The 17651-nt window shown below is 56.9% G+C and overlaps 3 protein-coding genes across 3 annotated transcripts; 1 reads left to right on the top strand and 2 right to left on the bottom strand.

Annotated features, from left to right (window-relative positions):
* Positions 1 to 244: 244 nt before the first annotated feature.
* On the bottom strand, positions 245 to 503 carry PHYSODRAFT_338890 (hypothetical protein; the record flags this gene model as incomplete). The annotated part of the gene is made up of 2 exons (XM_009536789.1): positions 245 to 280; positions 357 to 503. 2 exons carry the CDS (start codon positions 501 to 503, stop codon positions 245 to 247), a joined length of 183 nt encoding a protein of 60 aa, XP_009535084.1.
* A 4023-nt stretch (positions 504 to 4526) lies between these two features.
* PHYSODRAFT_338891 (hypothetical protein) lies at positions 4527 to 9101 on the top strand (the record flags this gene model as incomplete). The annotated part of the gene is made up of 13 exons (XM_009536790.1): positions 4527 to 4673; positions 4725 to 4818; positions 5281 to 5448; positions 5534 to 6391; positions 6441 to 6550; positions 6586 to 6748; positions 6834 to 6919; positions 6961 to 7090; positions 7156 to 8258; positions 8322 to 8457; positions 8577 to 8701; positions 8781 to 9002; positions 9081 to 9101. 13 exons carry the CDS (start codon positions 4527 to 4529, stop codon positions 9099 to 9101), a joined length of 3363 nt encoding a protein of 1120 aa, XP_009535085.1.
* A 4861-nt stretch (positions 9102 to 13962) lies between these two features.
* Positions 13963 to 17625, bottom strand: PHYSODRAFT_338893 (hypothetical protein; the record flags this gene model as incomplete). Its single annotated transcript, XM_009536791.1, has 1 exon — positions 13963 to 17625. A coding segment is annotated over one exon (3663 nt), but the record flags the coding sequence as incomplete, so codon positions are not given.
* Between the last annotated feature and the right edge of the window lie 26 nt (positions 17626 to 17651).

The raw sequence follows: 17651 nt of genomic DNA on the forward strand, positions 1-17651 counted from the left end.
TGGTTGCAGATCCCATGCAAACGGCAACTTCAACTTGACCTTCTCTCAGCCGATCAGAATCACCAAATCCGGGGAACCAGCCAATCACATTGTAGCATACAGTACAACTGTACGCCTTGGCAACAACTCCACAGCCGCACGCGCCTCGATACGGAGTCACACAACTAGACTGCGAAGTGTCCAATCGCAACACCCAGAACCTTGTTCGCACTTGGTATATCCGCATTCCTCGTCGCTCGCAAGATCAGGGGCGGACGTTCCCCTTGAGCGGCGGCTTGATCTTCGTCGTCCGTATCATTGCCGAGCTGGACCGCCAGGTTGCGCACAACTGGACGTGGGGTACCCATCCGTCAGACTTGCAGCGACAACTCGTCGACTTCGCCGAGTAGCTCGGCTTTCTCCTCATACTCATCTTCAACATCTTCCCCACTTCCTTCGTCTTGGGCATCCTCCTCATCGAACTGGACGGTGCGCGCCTCGTCCGCCGTCGCGTCCGTGATCATCGCATTCGCCGAGTCCGCCGACGGCCGAGTTACTTCCAACCGTCGCTGGACTCGGCGTAACAATTCCCTTGACCATTTTCACACTCTCTTCTCTTCTCTTCTTCTCAAACCTTGGTTAGCTGGTACCTACGAAACACAAGCACACCCCTGTTATGGGTTGGGGGACCAGTTGTGGTATAGCAGCACGCACAAAATCGTCAGTTGTGGTAACTTGGCTACAAACACAACAATAGCCGAGCTGGTCGGCTTTGTCGGCCTGCGCCGGGTTGCCCCCGAGCGGTTCGGCCCAATCGGGACAGCGGGTGTCTCGCCTCTCGCCGAGACCTGCCAACCAAGATCACTCCTCCGGAGATCCGCCGAGTTCGACGGCCTCTGTTCACTTAACCCTGTGCCCTCCACCAAAGGATGGACGACGGCGCACGGAGCGCTTTTACAGGTCGCCGAGAGCAAAGACTTCTCGACTCAGTAATCAGCGCCCGGGACGTACGGGAACACCGGCTCGCAGCGGTGGCGAGACTTTTCCTTCGCGCTTGGCGAGACACGCACCCAACCCGGGCCGACCTTAATCTCTTGGCGCTGCCAGCCGAGTACCCTACAAGCTATGCCTCTCGGGTACCGGCAGCAGACATAATCCGGCCCCGTGCAGGGACTTACCGGAACGTGTACACGTGTTGTGGACCTAGAAAATTCTGCTCTGTTGTTTGTTATCTCTGTCGGGCGCCCTGAAGGGGCGCCTCCACTATTCCTAAGTTCCTATACAAATACCAAATGAAAGTGGGCGGTTTTGGATCTCGGCCGACTCTTCGCTGAGCTCGGTGACGCTTGAGCTCGGCTGGTCCGGATGAACTATCCGGATAATTCTTCGAACTCGGCTGAGCCGGATAAGGTGTCCGGATAAGCTGGTGAACTCGGCTGAGCTCGGCTACCGGTACAGTGTACCACTCCAGCCGCGCGAAATTTGGTGTTTCCTTCACCAGAAGTATCTAACAGCACGCAGAATTGTTGGATCTTCGCTTTGACAGCGTGTTTGGTGCCATCAGTGGCTAGATTCTTGGAGCTGCTTGCCGTTTATAGCGGTATCGTACCCCGGTTGCATTGCAACTGCATTTGGGCTACGATCAAGTTGAAGCAGAGCATAGTCCGGTCGCCTTGATGGAATTTGTGTCACGAACTAATTTGAAGCACACTGTTCGCGCCATTACCAGTGAGCCTAAACTTACGTTTGCAGCTCCTTACCATGGTGAAGATTTCGCGTGAGCTGGATCGGCATCCTTATTTTTTCGAAATAAGGTGCTGGTTTAACTCTGTAACTATTATTGTGGAAACCGATTAGATTGTTTAATTAGAATATAAATCGGTTGGTTAAGCAGATGATTAAGCTTAATCGGGTCGGATTTACTAAAACCGACCTCCTAATTATATCGACAGCCTAAGATTTGCACTCTGATTTGACAGAGCAGTCTGTTGTGCCTACAACGCCATGTGGCAAGCTGATTTAGCTCAGGACGACTGATTTGCATGCTAATCAGCCCAAGTGTCCGACACCCACTCGGCATTCGGCGGCGGATTTAATGTAAAACCGACAAACGCTAATGCTGACGAGAAATGACAGCGCAAATATATGGCTTCACAACTTGATAAATAGATAGCAGTACACGTCGACTGCTCACAGAGAAGTATTTAATGCACGCGATGCTATTGCTCGTCAGTAGGAGCGCGAAACAGTCAGCTCGTGGTGGTAAGTGGTCGTTCCGCGTATTGCTGGCGGGTAATGAGGCAATCCCTATTTTATTAACGCTACACTGATTTATACCCTTACCAATGACATATGCAATTATAAGGATCCCCGATTTAGTACCAGTCAAATCTCTCATGAACGCTGCTTTATCAGCTAATCCGCTCGGACAATCTAATCGGTTTCCGCAATACAACTATTAGGGGGTTTCAAAGTAGCGATTTTTTGGACGGATCTTTTGCAAAGGATGGGTCTGATCTTTTGACCATCGCAGCGTCGTATCGCGACGTTGTTGTTCGGTTTTGTTATGACCTAAGGATTACGTCTTGGTCCTCCAAGCTGTAGGCCAACGCTCGCAACCGGAGCAACAGCTTGAAGCCTCCGCTCGTGACCCGAGCAGCAGCTAGCAGCTGACCAAGGCACCGCCCGCCAACCCGGCGTCTTTGGCGTCATGTTGGTGTGCACGCGGCGCCCGGCCGCATTCTTGGTGCTGTGGTGTAGCGGGATCGGCCAAAATCTGGTTAAGGCCTGATCGAGCTTCCCACCAGCGCCCAGACACCGACTAACGGAGGGGGTTCCCCAACGATCCGTGATCGGCTGAACTTGTTCTCACCTTGTGTACCCGTCGGCGGGCTGGATCCGCTCTCTCGGGGCTCCGAAGATGCAGCACTTGGTGAAGATCGAGTGTCTTGGCGTGATGCGGGGATAGTTTGTGGAGCAGCGCGGTAGTCTTCGCTCTGCGTCCGAGTATACGCTCCGATCGAGGGTTGTTCGCTGCGATCGGTCGGCCTGGAGTTGATCCAAGGCCTGTAGTTGCCTTTCCGGGTATGTTCCTTCCTTTCCTGAGTTGCTTGCCGCTTCCTATAGCGGGATCGAGGTTGATCGAGAGGAGAAACGATCGCCGGCCAAGCACTAATATCCGGTCGATCGAGGACTTGCACACAAGAGATAGATCACTAGAGTAGGTCAAGCTGGCCAATGTATTAATCCAGTATTAACCGTACCGCTAGTTCACTACCCAAAGTGTCGACACTGCCGAGGCCAATGTAGTTCCTGGGGCTTGGTGACTTGAGGGGACTTGTGCTCTTCGGTGCAAATTCTGCTCTGATTTATGTTTAGCTGGTCTCTCCCTACTGCTACCATCTTCCTTACCCTCCTACAACCCCACGATTACTGGATTCTTGCCCCGACTTCGTCCTCCATGTGCGTCCCATCCTGGTCGACCCACGATCGACCCCGATCGGCGATCGGCGATCCACGCTCGATCGGCGATCGGCGATCCACGCCCGATCGCTGACTTATGTGGTGTAGGAAACACCAGATTTCGCGCGACCAACTCGGCTGGAGTGGTACACTGTACCGGTAGCCGAGCTCAGCCGAGTTCACCAGCTTATCCGGACACCTTATCCGGCTCAGCCGAGTTCGAAGAATTATCCGGATAGTTCATCCGGACCAGCCGAGCTCAAGCGTCACCGAGCTCAGCGAAGAGTCGGCCGAGATCCAAAACCGCCCACTTTCATTTGGTATTTGTATAGGAACTTAGGAATAGTGGAGGCGCCCCTTCAGGGCGCCCGACAGAGATAACAAACAACAGAGCAGAATTTTCTAGGTCCACAACACGTGTACACGTTCCGGTAAGTCCCTGCACGGGGCCGGATTATGTTTGCTGCCGGTACCCGAGAGGCATAGCTTGTAGGGTACTCGGCTGGCAGCGCCAAGAGATTAAGGTCGGCCCGGGTTGGGTGCGTGTCTCGCCAAGCGCGAAGGAAAAGTCTCGCCACCGCTGCGAGCCGGTGTTCCCGTACGTCCCGGGCGCTGATTGCTGAGTCGAGAAGTCTTTGCTCTCGGCGACCTGTAAAAGCGCTCCGTGCGCCGTCGTCCATCCTTTGGTGGAGGGCACAGGGTTAAGTGAACAGAGGCCGTCGAACTCGGCGGATCTCCGGAGGAGTGATCTTGGTTGGCAGGTCTCGGCGAGAGGCGAGACACCCGCTGTCCCGATTGGGCCGAACCGCTCGGGGGCAACCCGGCGCAGGCCGACAAAGCCGACCAGCTCGGCTATTGTTGTGTTTGTAGCCAAGTTACCACAACTGACGATTTTGTGCGTGCTGCTATACCACAACTGGTCCCCCAACCCATAACAGGGGTGTGCTTGTGTTTCGTAGGTACCAGCTAACCAAGGTTTGAGAAGAAGAGAAGAGAAGAGAGTGTGAAAATGGTCAAGGGAATTGTTACGCCGAGTCCAGCGACGGTTGGAAGTAACTCGGCCGTCGGCGGACTCGGCGAATGCGATGATCACGGACGCGACGGCGGACGAGGCGCGCACCGTCCAGTTCGATGAGGAGGATGCCCAAGACGAAGGAAGTGGGGAAGATGTTGAAGATGAGTATGAGGAGAAAGCCGAGCTACTCGGCGAAGTCGACGAGTTGTCGCTGCAAGTCTGACGGATGGGTACCCCACGTCCAGTTGTGCGCAACCTGGCGGTCCAGCTCGGCAATGATACGGACGACGAAGATCAAGCCGCCGCTCAAGGGGAACGTCCGCCCCTGATCTTGCGAGCGACGAGGAATGCGGATATGCCAAGTGCGAACAAGGTTCTGGGTGTTGCGATTGGACACTTCGCAGTCTAGTTGTGTGACTCCGTATCGAGGCGCGTGCGGCTGTGGAGTTGTTGCCAAGGCGTACGGTTGTACTGTATGCTACAATGTGATTGGCTGGTTCCCCGGATTTGGTGATTCTGATCGGCTGAGAGAAGGTCAAGTTGAAGTTGCCGTTTGCATGGGATCTGCAACCACAATCGACATTTAGTTTTCGCAGCCTCGACAAAACATGTTGGAGTTAGAAGCTAGGACTTCGTGTACTCGTTGGTAAGACACGGTAGGACAGACTCCTAGAAGCAGTTTTGCTTAACTCATTCTAATTCACTTTCGGATTTTCTTCCTAACCAACACTCGACTACCAAGCCTCGCCCGCATAATCTCAGTCTGGGCAGGCTCGGAGAGGAGATGCGATCTCATAGCGAGTGGATGATGATGTTTGCTCCAGTGGCGATGGCTCAGGCGAGATGGCCGGTACTGGGGCCTGAGCTGACTCAGCCGGTGAACAGTACCGACATCAACCAACTGGTCGAAGACACGGTGTTGCTACTCAAGGCGATGGGGTTCCGGTGCACGAGCCGACCCAACAGCCTGCTACTCGGCGATTGGGACCCCAGTCGAGCTTCACGCGAAATCCTCAAGTGGAAGCGCCGGTTGAGAGCCTCGTTTGGCCTCGAGCGAGGGCTGTCGGAACTCGGCAGACTATTGCGAAACGACTCCGAAGACCGTCGAACACCCCAGCAGGATTCCCCTGCCGAAGACTCCCGAACGCAAGAGAGCCGAGGTGTTCCGCTCGACTGAGGGTACGCCGTATTTTGAAGATTCGCATATGAAGACGCCAACGCGTGGCAAGCAGCCGAGTGGACGCTACGCTGAGTTGTTTGACGCTGCAGATGCAGCCGAGCTCAGCGACAGCGACGATGGACGCGAGTATCAGAACTCGGCTGACGAGTCGGTGAAGGACGTCATCAAGCACCTTAGCTTCGATGACACTGAAAGCGATCGGACGCAGTACTTGGAGGTTCGCACCCATGCGTCCCTCGACAAGATTCCTATGTTCGAAGGCAAACGTTACCGACCGGATGACTCTCTCCAGTGGCTGAAGCGATTCATCTACGAGATGAAAGGAACTCGGCTGGCGCAAGACCTCTGGTACGAGCCATTCTCGCTGAAGCTGGAGCGAGGCGCGAAGAGCTGGTATCGCCAGCTCCCGAAGAAAACGCAACGGAAGTGGAGTCTGCTGAGTGAGGCATTCGCCGACTACTACTGTTCGCAGTTTGACGAGTCGGCACGAGCTCGCTATTACTCGGCTCAGCGCAAAGACAACGAGCTGGTGTGTGACTTCCTCATTCGTCTCAACGGATATGCGAAGTCGGCGAAAATCCAGTACGAAGCCGGTGGAGCGGACGCTGTTGACCACGTGGAACACTTCCTGTTGCACTGCGGGGATGATGACGTCATGGATCTGCTCTATCCGCAACAGCTCGCCGACATCAAGAAGGCCGAGAAGATCATCAACCAGAAGATCCTGGGGGAGCGCCGGAAGAAACAGCGCGACCGTTTCGTCGAAAGCCGCAGCCGAGACGCCAAGCGCACCGATTCGCCAAGGCACTCAGAAGCTCGGCGGAGTGAGCCGCGCCGAGACGACCGGCGAGACGACCGCCGGGAACGACGTAGAGATGACCGCCGAGATGACCGACGAAGCCGACGCGACGATGGTCGATAACGCCGACTAGCGACAGCGCTGCTGGAGGACGACCCGTACGAGCTGGCCGAGAGACGCCAATCCAATCGGCGATCCAACCTCTACGACTCGGACAGCGATCGGAGCGACGGCAGCCAGCTGAGCTACTCCGACTCGACTGTAGACTCGGAAGACGATTACATCGACACCGGGTTCACCAGCGACCGCGACCGTAGATCGGGGGACCGAGGGAACTCAGCTGGGACAGCAAGGAGTGATCACCGAAGGGGTCAGCCGAGCTCGGCTGACCGCGCCAGTCGAGGATACGATCGGCGTGACCAGACTGGGCGGCGCAGTGACCCCCGTGAACGCCCATCGTATGGACCTTGTGCTGCCTGCGGCGGTGCGAACCACTCCGTCCACTACTACCGCCGTCGCTGCAAGTTCTGCAAGCAATTGCACGATGTCGGTCAATGCGAGCTGTTCCAGCGCTACGAGAAGCTCACCGCATTTGTCAAGTCCAATGTTGCCAAGTCCGAGTTACCTGAAGACCTCCAGGACCTCTACACGCCGAGTGATTTGAACTCGGCGGCCCGCCAACACTGACTGGGTTGGGCGATACCGGGCTGCCACAGTCAGCCGAGCCGGCAGTAGAGGCGAACTTTGTGTTTGCCTTTGTGGGTGAGGCAGGAAGGCCCAAGGACCAAGTAGAGGACGAAGCATTGGATTCTGATAGCGATGGACTTGATTGTGAGCTCGGCGAGAGTGGAGAAGAAAGCCGAGCAAGATTGTGCAGTGCAGTTGTGACTCAGCGATCGACGGAGGTGGTCACAGCCACCATAGTTATGAAGCTGCTCCCTGGGGAGCGACTCGACTGGTGGTCGTCACAAAAGTTTGACCGCCGAGTTCGGATGAGATCTCTCGTTATGGGAGCAGTGAACGACCAGCGTACGAAGATATTGCTCGACACCGGCGCGAATGTGTCGGCAGTAAGCGAAGGATTCGCGAAGCGACTGCGGTTGAAGCGGTTCACACGCCAGGGTCAACAGATTGGCGTTCAAGGTATTGGGAAAGGCAAAGTGGCGACGATGTCACGAGCGATGATGAAGGTGACACTCGGCTGGGAGGTCACGTATGAATTTGAAGTATGGATCCTCGATCACCACGCGGGAGTCGAGTTGATTCTCGGTACGGACTTCATGATTCCGGCTGGGATCCGCCTGGATCTGTACAACTCGGTGGTGAAGTTACCAGATGAAGTTGTCCTACCTCTCGTGAAGTCCCAGAACTCAGCGGATGAACCGAAGGGCGGCCACTACATCACAGACGGCCCGACCGAACCGGTGAACCTCGAGAGCCGAGTTCCCACCGAGTTCAGGCTGATGAGGAATCAACCGAGTGATGAAACACATGACTTCTGGGTACGCCGGACTAAAGACTGGGTACCGACCGTGGTACTCGACCGGCGGAACCGAGTGGTTCGAGTTCGCCTGACCAACCTTAAGCCGACTTGGACGTGGTGCCCAGCACATTTCCCAGTGGTTGCCTGGGCGCCGCATGGGGTGTTACCGCCCGATGGTTATGTCAGGCTGCACTCGGCGAAGTACAAAGATTGGCAAGTCATGGCCTACGAAGCGGCTATGGATAAGGATCTGCTGCAAAAGGAACATCAGCTGCACGTCGAGTGGCTGGCTCGACAGCCGTCGGCCGTGGACCGTAGAAACTACCCTGAACCGAGAGGGGTGGCTACGTGGCCGTCTACCAAGAAGCGGGACTCGACGCTGACTTGCGCCCAGTAATGGGAGAAGTTGGCCGAGTCGAAGGAGCGAGCCGAGTCAGAGGCCGTCGACAGTCCACCCTTGACTCAGACTGAGCCGGTGAACTCGGCTACCGCTACCCCAGCGCCTAAGGAAGTAATGTTGAGCACGGAACCTACAGCCGGTAGGACCTCGTTTTGCACCCATCCTACCGGCACCACCACGCCCCCGTTTTTGCTGCGCCGCGCACCTACCGCACACGCGTCTCCACGCGCTCCCCGATGCCCTGTTGCCTCTTCGCAGCAACCGCTATTATGTTCGAGTTCCAAAGACTCGTGGTCGAAGCCGGAGCGGCCGCTGCCAAGGCTCACGTGCGGCTTTGCTGGCAGTGCGGCCAGTCGTGCGTGGCAGGCTCCAGGCACACCACCGTCACCCACAGACCACCCATAGCCACAAGCTAGCACGGATCAAGGCCGATAGCGGCGCTGAAAACGAGCGATGACCCAGGAGGCGGAGGCGGGGATCGAACCCGGCTGGCCGGCGATCACACAAGAAGTGATGATCATCTACATGACGTCAATCTTCAAAGTGATGTACGAGACGACGGACAGCACGAAGACCAAGATGGGCGTCTCACCGGAAGAGCTTGCTCGCGCCACAGTAGAACAGTGCTTCAAGGAGGCCGACCTAAACGGTGACAACAAGCTCAGCTTTGAAGAATCCAAGAAGGTACGAATGTTCGATTTGTTGCATCTCCCGTGTGTTGCTGGCTAATGGTATTGTGTGTTTGTTCGTTGTGATCTGTAGTGGTGCACTTCAGGAATTTGAAAAGGCCACACTAATTCGGAGCTTGTGAAACTAAAATGAATGCATTCGTTGCTGAACGGTTATCACGGTAACGGCTGGTCACGAAGCGCCCGGCCAATACACATGTGCTGCGAGCGAGTACGAAGGCGAGCCACCAAGCGATTTGTCTGACTGGACGATCATCGATGACCCCGGGCCCAAGCCGCCGAGTCCAAGGCTCGAAGATGAGGTCGATGTGAGCGACGAGCCATGTCGTCAGACCCGGAGGAAGACCTGCGCTTACGTTACCTTCTGGCAGCCAAGTACGAGGAAGAAACAGATGGTCGAGGCGACTCGGCGGGAGACTCAGCCGAGTTCGAGCACCAAGCAACGAACTTGGAGCTCGAAGACTATGCTCGCGAGTTGGCGTTCCTGCCCGATCTGACTGAAGCGGTGTCGACGCCACTCGACTATGAAGAGCCAAACGTTCGGAGCTCGGCGCACACTCGGCCACAGTCTACTCGGCTGGTGGAAGTATTGAAGAGCCATGAAAAGATCATGATCTCCAGTGGTAATGCCCTACCTCCACCAGCATACGGCGTAGTGTGCGACATCGACGTACAGGGGCATCCGCCAATCCGCCAACGAGCCCGCCGAGTTCCGCTGAAGCATCTCGGCAAGTTGTACGAGCTGCTCAAGGCGCTGTTACGAGCACGGCTAATCGCCTTCTCGAACAGCCCATGGGCATCGCCCATCGTGATTGGCCTAAAGAAGAATGTCGGTTGTGTATCGTCTACAAGCTGGTAAACGCGATTACGTTGCTCATGGAGTACGCCATGCCGCTAGTGGACGATCTCCTCACGGAGTTGGAAGCGTACCTATGGTTCTGCTCTTTGGATACTGCCAGCGGTTCTGGGCGGTCATGATGACTCGGCGTGCGCGTTGGATCCCGGCTTTTGTTTGTGCGCTTGGCCACTTTGAGTGGCTGCGGATGCCCTTCGGATTAAAGAATGCCCCAATGATCTACCAGCGCCTTATTGACAACGCTCTATGGGGTTACGTACAACCCAAGGGCGGCTGGAAGGTGTTCGCCAAGCGTATCCAACAAGCGGAAGCCGCCTCAGAAGCTCAGCGGAAACGTCTCACAGCCGACTTCGACTTTGAGGCCAGTGGCCAGACCAAGTTTGAGGCTGACCACCGAGCTCAAGCCGAGTTTGGCCCATTGGAGGAATTCATTAACAGCCCAGAAGCCGACATGTTCCGGACGGGTGAACCTGATGAATCGTGCCTTGCACCGGTTTTCGACCGGCGAACGTTTGTGGACTATATCTGCTTCGGTGGGAGGACGTTCGACGATTGCTTGGGGACGCTTGACCGATTGCTGCAACGCTTCACTGAATGCCGCATCAGTGTCAGCTTCCCGAAAAGCATCTTCGTCCAGCCTAAAGTCGACTTCCTATCACATGGGGTGACCTCGGCTGGAATCCAAGTCGACCAGAAAAAGATACTGGCAATAGCTGGGTTGCCATTCCCGACGACGAAGAAGGGGTTGCAGGCGTTCTTAGTAGCACTCAACTACTATGGCCGGTTCATCCAGAACTTGGCCGTATTTGGGGCAGTCCTCTATCAGCTGAAGGACGAAGACTTTGGACCCGGCGGTGACCTGACGGCTGCTAAAGCAGCGTTCGCCGAGTTAAAGCAGAAAGTGGTCGACGCGCCCATACTCCGCCACTTCAACTCGGCTGAGGACGTCCACGTTATGCTATTCGCCAATGAGTGGGCTCTGAGTAGCACGCTGATGCAGCTCCACGACGGGAAGCTCCACCCAGTGCGGTTCTGCGGCCGAGTCCTCAAGGATAATGAACTCGGCAACCATCCCGCCGAGAAAGAAGTTCTCGCCTTGCTACAGCTCATCAAGGTGTGCCACACGTTGCTCGCCGGGAAGACCATCCATGTTTACACCCGCTACTCGACTCTCGAATGGGTGTCCCAGTCGAAGTTTCTCTACGGCAGAGCAGTCAGCTTTGCGGTACTGCTATCACCGTTCCACCTAAAGGTCAAGCGGGTCCGCGAACGGGACACGGATTTCGCCCAGTTGCTCCAAGCGTCCATCACACCGGCAGTGGGATTGGACGAGCTACTAACGGCTGTCGCCCCGCCGTCCAAGAACTCGGCTGTGGTCCGCATGGACCCAGAGTTGCTGCATGCGCATGTGCCCCGAGACTTCAAGGGGCACGTACTTTCGTTCGACGGATCGGCGAAGACCGCTAAACACGGCGGGTTTGGGAGTTGTTCTTGGATCCTGTGGCGTTACCAGACTGGAGCATTGAGATCGTTGCGAGCGCGCACCTCCCATCGACCAGTCGAGTACACCGGCATGAACAATGGCGTGACCTCGGCTATTGAGCGTGGGGTGAAGGACTTAATTATCGTGGGCGATTCTCGGCTTGCGAACCAGCAATCCATGGGGGTGATCGCGTGTAAGAAGGAGGCATTGCAAGTCGAGTTAGCACGCCACAAGAAATTGGTCAGCAAGCTGAATTCAGTTCGCTACCTCCACGTAGTGCGTCTCTACAACTCGGCTGCTGACTCCCTAGCGACCGAAGCACTGGAAACCAAGGCAGGAAAGGTACCGGACGGAAAGCCGAGTTGAAGACCCAGAACAGGATCTCTGAGGTCCTGTACGTGGACACGGACTCGGCTGCAACCCCGGCCGAGGGTGTTGAGATGGCTGCCGTGACAAGGAGTCAAGTCCGCCGATTCCGTTTCGAAGACGAAGCGACAGAACACCCAGTCTCGAACCCAGCTACGAATGAGGAAGCCGAACGTAATGACTTTGAACGAGATAGCCGACCTCCGCCTGCTAGACAGCGGGTGACGGGAGAAGCCGAGTTCGGTAGCGCAGCACCACCAGCGAACTCAGCTGAGCTGGTAGCCGAGCTCAGAGAAGCCTGGGAGCCCAACGCCATGGACATCGATCCGGTAGTGGTCCAAGCTGAGCGCCGCCTGCGAATAGCAAGAGCTCAAGACGAGGAACAACGATGGGCCGACTTGAAGACCTACCTGAGAGGGGATTATGCGCAGCTCACACATCGCCGAGCTCACAACGCTGGGAAAGTTGCCGACGAGTTTGTGCTCAGCGAAGACGGGCTATTGTACCGACAAGGCAAGGCCAGACCACCTGGCGAACTCGGCGAACTAGGCTTATCCCTTCGACTGGTGGTTCCGACGACCATGATAGACGAGGTCCTGCAGAACTGCCACAACTCCATCGAGGGAGGCCACCAAGGGATTGTGCGGACATACCACAGGGTCAGAGCCGACTACTACTGTATTGGATTGTACGCAGACGTGGTCAAACATGTCCAAGCGTGCGAAGACTGCAGTACCAGTAAGAGCCAACCGCACCTGAAGGGCTATTCACCTGGCAACGTAGTGTCTGAGCGACCGTTCCACGTGGTATCGATGGACTTGGTCATACCACTGCCGAAGACTCGGCGGGGCAACACTGCACTCTTGCTGTTTCAAGACCACTTTACCGGGTTCGTGATTGCTAAGGCGATGAGCGAGACTGGGGCACTTGAGGTAGCGAAGGCCTTCGAAGAGAACGTGTTCCGGAGGTTTGGAGCTCCATCACTGGTACGCCACGACAGAGATTCCCGGTTCATGAGTGAAGTGTTCCAGAAGTTCTCGGAGATGATGCAGTCCAAGTCGAGAGCCACGCTGAGTTACCGACCACAAGCCAACGGTCAGCAAGAACGCTCAGTGAAGACCATGATCCAGACTGTGCGTGTGTACGTGGAAGACCCTCTCCAAGCCGACTGGGATGACGTAGCCGAGAAGCTCGTCCATGCCATCAACAATTCGAGAGACTCGACTCGGCGGGAGACCCCGTTCTACCTGGTACACGGATGGGACGCTCGGTCTACACTCAAGGCGATGACCGAGTCAGTCAGGCTCGGCAGGGGCAACTCAGCTGACTCAACGGGGGCAGCCGAATGGCGCAGGGAAGCAAACCGACAGAGAGAGGTGGCTTTAAAGCTTGCAGCCGAGTTCCAGTTGAAGGAGAAGAAACGGAGAGCGAAGGAACACAATGACGGACTCAGCCGAGTCGAGCAGAGAGCTGTCCCAGCCGGAGAGGAAGGGACGGATACCCCAGCGAACTCAACCGAGGGAGCAGCCGAGTTGACTGAGGAAGGTGACGAGTTAGCCGAGTCGGGGAAGTCACTATTCAAGGAAGGTGACCAAGTTTGGTTTTTCATGAAACGAGTCAGACCTGGCTTGACCATGAAGTTAGCACATCGATGGCATGGGCCATTCCGAGTGAAGAAGAAGGTGGAGGAGTTTGCCTACGAGCTCGAACTCCCGGACAAGAGCGGATACCGTTTCTACCCTGTCACGTCTGAAAGCGGTCACGGCACTCGGCGAGCGACCGACAACTAGGCTAGTAGCCGATTTAGCCGAGTCGGATCGTCTCGACTTTGACGAGGAACTCCTTCCTGAAGATAGCTGGGAGCCCGACGAAGCAATGAATGAATACGAAGTCGAAGCCATCCTGGACGACGAGTTGCCGCTCTCTACGAGCACCTCCAGAACTCAGTGGAAGTTCAAGGTCAAGTGGGTCGGCTATGATGAGCCAACCTGGGAGCCACTGTCGAATTTGTCGTGTGGTGGATTATTGTTCGACTACTTACGGCAGAAGAAGCGTGAAAACCGTCTGCAAATGATGCAAGTTGCAGATGAGGATTAAAGCTATTGCACCAAAATGATGAACCCGACAACTCAGTGAAGACAGCAGGCTGAGTTGAGGCGAAGGAAGCTACTGCGTCAAGACTGCATACATTACATGAATTCACCGAAGAATGATGGGAAAGGAAGAAGAGTTCGGCGGCTGAGCCGCACGTTACGGAGACGAAGGACCCTGTGAATGCGCGGCAGATGACACGACGGTAGCAGCAGCCGCTGCGAGGAGACCAATCGAACCTCCAGTGTTCGTAGCTGAGCCGGCCGAGCTATCCGCTGCTCCCGCAGTCTGCACAGCCGAGTCCGCTGAGCTTGAAGCCGGAATAACAGAGTTGTTAGCCAGAGGGACACTCGATCCTGCGCTCGACTCAGCTGGAGACCCAGGCGACGCCGGACCAAAGAGGGAAGCCGTGGGAGAAGGGCCGCACGCGTTAGGCGACCCGATCAACGGAGACGCCGAATCCGCATCGCCAGCGGCCCAGCCGAGCTCACCAGCTTCACAATGTTGGAAGATGTGGATTCCTGCACGGTTGACCGGAGTCGGAGCAATTGACGAAATCTGGGGAGGCGCAGGCTCGTCGAGGTCCACATCTTCATCGACAGCATCCTCGACTAGGCGTGGATCCACACCAGCGGGAGCGAAAACCATGAATTCCAAGTTACGCGTCCGGAAGCAGGTGTTGTACGGGTGCGTCGCTGGGTCGCTCAACCACCAAGCTCGCCAAGGCTCAGAGTCATCCACAGACTCGGCTTCCGCACACCAGTCCCTGCCTGCAGGAATCCAAGCGAGATTGACCAGCGGATACAACGGGACCGACGGCTCAAAGAAGAGCTCCGCATCGGCCTCCGGAGCAGCAAGACCGCCAAGAAGCTTCATCACTGCAGTGAACAGGTCGTCCGGCAGGATAGTCATGAGGCTTCGGAGAGCATCGCGTCGACGCTTGCGAGCCAACTTGTACAACACCCACGTGTCATACATCTCGGCTATCACGTGATACGGGAGCCCCGTGTGAAAAGCCGGATGTAGCCCCATCAGCACACTCGACTCGACCATCCAGTGACACCGCTCGAACAGTGCTACGAAGAACTTGGTAGGACCCTCCTTGTCACAAGCCGAGTTCGGAGCCTCCCCGCGGATCTTCACGAACACTTCTGCGAGACGCTCCATCAAGGTCACCGACTTCGCCGAGCTCGCCAACCGGCTCTTGGCGTCGTTGAGGACTTGAGGGGAGAAGAAGATGGGAGTCTTGGGAAGCAGACGAAGAAGCCGCTGATCCGGGTGATCCGGATGGTAGACGTCCGCGAACGCTTTAATCCCAGCGAGAGAACAGAGCGTAACCGGCACGCTGCCCTTCCCCGACGCGTCATCCACAGTGACCTTGGCCGTTTGATGGCTGAGGATAGCCTCCCAGCACCGCCGAGACCCGTAATGAACGAAGCGGATGTCGCGCAGCTGAGCCAGCTGGGGAGTGATCCGAGCGTCTCGACCGACCGCCTGGCGAGCTCGAGTGCGCAGCTGAGCGAGCGAATAGCGTAAAGCTGCAGGTAACTGAGGGAGAACGTGGGCGCCAGCGTCATGAGCGGTTACGATAGAAACCGACAGGGTTGAAGCTGGACCAGCAGAAATAGGTGACGGCGAAACAGCCGAGCTCGATGGGATGCCAGAGCTCCCAGCCGAGTTGGTAGTCGAGCTGGAAGCGGCAGAAACCTCAGCCGGACCGACGGCCGAGTCCCCAGTCGAACCTCGCTGACGCTTGGACGGGCGGGGGTCCTTAGCCGAGTCCGGAGACGCAGACCTCTTCGACTTCTTTGACCCTGCCGACTTCGACTTGTGTTTGTGCTTGTGCTCGTGCTTGTGCTTGTGCTTGCGACTCCGCTTGCGCTTGCCCTTACCGCTCTGCTTCTTGGAACTTGGCTGCGAGTCTGAGTCACCTGACTCGCTGGACGGAACGAGAGGCGATTGACGAGCAGCGATGTAGCTCTGGAGCTTCCCGTGCGGAGGTGGGAGCGCAGAAGCTAACGAAGCCCGGCGAGATGCGTCAGGGTCGGCCGAACTAAGCTCGTCAGCAGATCCAGGGTCGTCAGCCTCAGACTCAGAGCTCTCGGACACAGACAACGGGTGTGCTGAGGTTCCGGGGGCATTCAATCCAAGAGCCGAGCCCGACGAACCAGAGGAAGAGCTACGCCGAGCGGACCGGAGGACGAGATAGTCAGGAGTCTCTAACAGATCCAAGCAGTGAGCGTTCAACACTCGGGCAGTAGCCGCAGTGGAGCGTAAAGGGCGACCCGATGGAGAAGTCATCCCAGCTGAGCTTGGAGGAACCGCTGGCCGGGTCGAGGCCACCGACGGAGTGCTCGGCATTGGAGTGACTACAGTCGACGCCACCCCTGGCGGGCCACGACGACTCTGGGCTTGATTGGCAAACCGGGAACGAGTACATGCCAAGAGCCGGTGAGCGGCCGAACTCGGAGAAGACTGCGAAACCCGAGGCGGAATCGCAGCGGAGCTGTTAATTGTACCCGCAGCCGAGACTCCAGCCGTCGAGCTCGGCGCAATCACAGCATGCGTTGTAGCAAGCGCCGGATCGGGAGCAGAGGAACCCGGTTGTCCTCCGGCGCCGGCAGTCGATGTCACCACAGCCGCGCTCGGCACGCTGGTCGAGGGAGGAACCCATCGGACACGAGTCGGGAACGGAACCGAGGCAGGAAGCGAAATAGCGGACGGAGTTGCAGCAAGGTCAGCAGATCCAGGCAACGATACAACAGCCACTCCGCTTGAAGGCGTCTGCACCGGGGAGGAAGAGTAAGGCACGAGTTGCACGGACAGCACACTCATGGTCGGGCCGGCGGGCCCCCTCGGAAGCTCAGCGGAACCAGGCACTTCGGTGAACTCGAACGAGAGGTCCTCTTCCAGCGAGTGAACCTCGTCGCCGGCCTCCACATTCACATAGTCGACAGTCAACCCGGCTAAGTTCAAGCTCGACCGGAGCGATAGGTCGCATGCGGCGTCAGTCTCTTGGGCAGCCTTTTCAAGCTGGACCAACGCGTCCTCATGGCCGACCTCACCAGGAAGTGGACACGCGTACGGCTGCTCGAGTGGCTTCTTGGGCTTGCGCTGAGAACCAGCCGCCGTCGCTGACTTCGGGTTTGAGGAGCGAAGTAATTTTTCGGTAGGTGTCAGAGTATCCAGCCGAGCTCGGTGAACCTGGTCGACCGACTTGCTGCGGCGATGACGCGAAGCAGAAATGGACACGGGCATAGAAACCGCACCAGCCGACACAGGATTGGCGGCAGATGATGCGGGAGACTCGCTTGGAGGGGCCGGAGCCTCAGACTCAGTCAGCCGAGTTGATTGTCCAAGGAACGAACCAGCCGAGCTCACGGGCGCTGGCGGAGTAGTAGCGGCGCCGTCCGCTCGCGGGTGGATGGTCAACTCGACTCGACGAGTCTCTCCAGCCGGGATGTCCATCACCTCCGGGAAACGTTGAGCCAGGATCCGGCATAACCGAGCATTGAGCTGCAAGTCAGCAGGGCTCAACCCAGGCGCGTCCAACCCGGCTGCAGCTGTAGCAGCCATGTGAGGATCGTGCATGGGTAAAAGACCCATGCGAGAAATGACACGCTTCTGCCGGAGGATGGCCTCACGCTGGTGTTTGATGGTAGCCTTGGCATCACGGAGAGGCTGGGCGTCTCCAGAAATGAGTAGCCGAGCCGACTCCTGCAGTTGCTCGAAGTGCTTGGTCGAGATCCCCTGGAGCACAGCGTACTCAGCGTCACGAGCCGAAAGAAGCTGAGTCAAACGCTCAATCTCCGAGTCACGTTCCCTGAGCTGCCTGCCGAGATCCTTAG

The sequence above is a fragment of the Phytophthora sojae genome (assembly GCF_000149755.1).
Source record: "Phytophthora sojae unplaced genomic scaffold PHYSOscaffold_9, whole genome shotgun sequence".
Classification (NCBI taxonomy): Eukaryota; Oomycota; class Peronosporomycetes; order Peronosporales; family Peronosporaceae; genus Phytophthora; species Phytophthora sojae.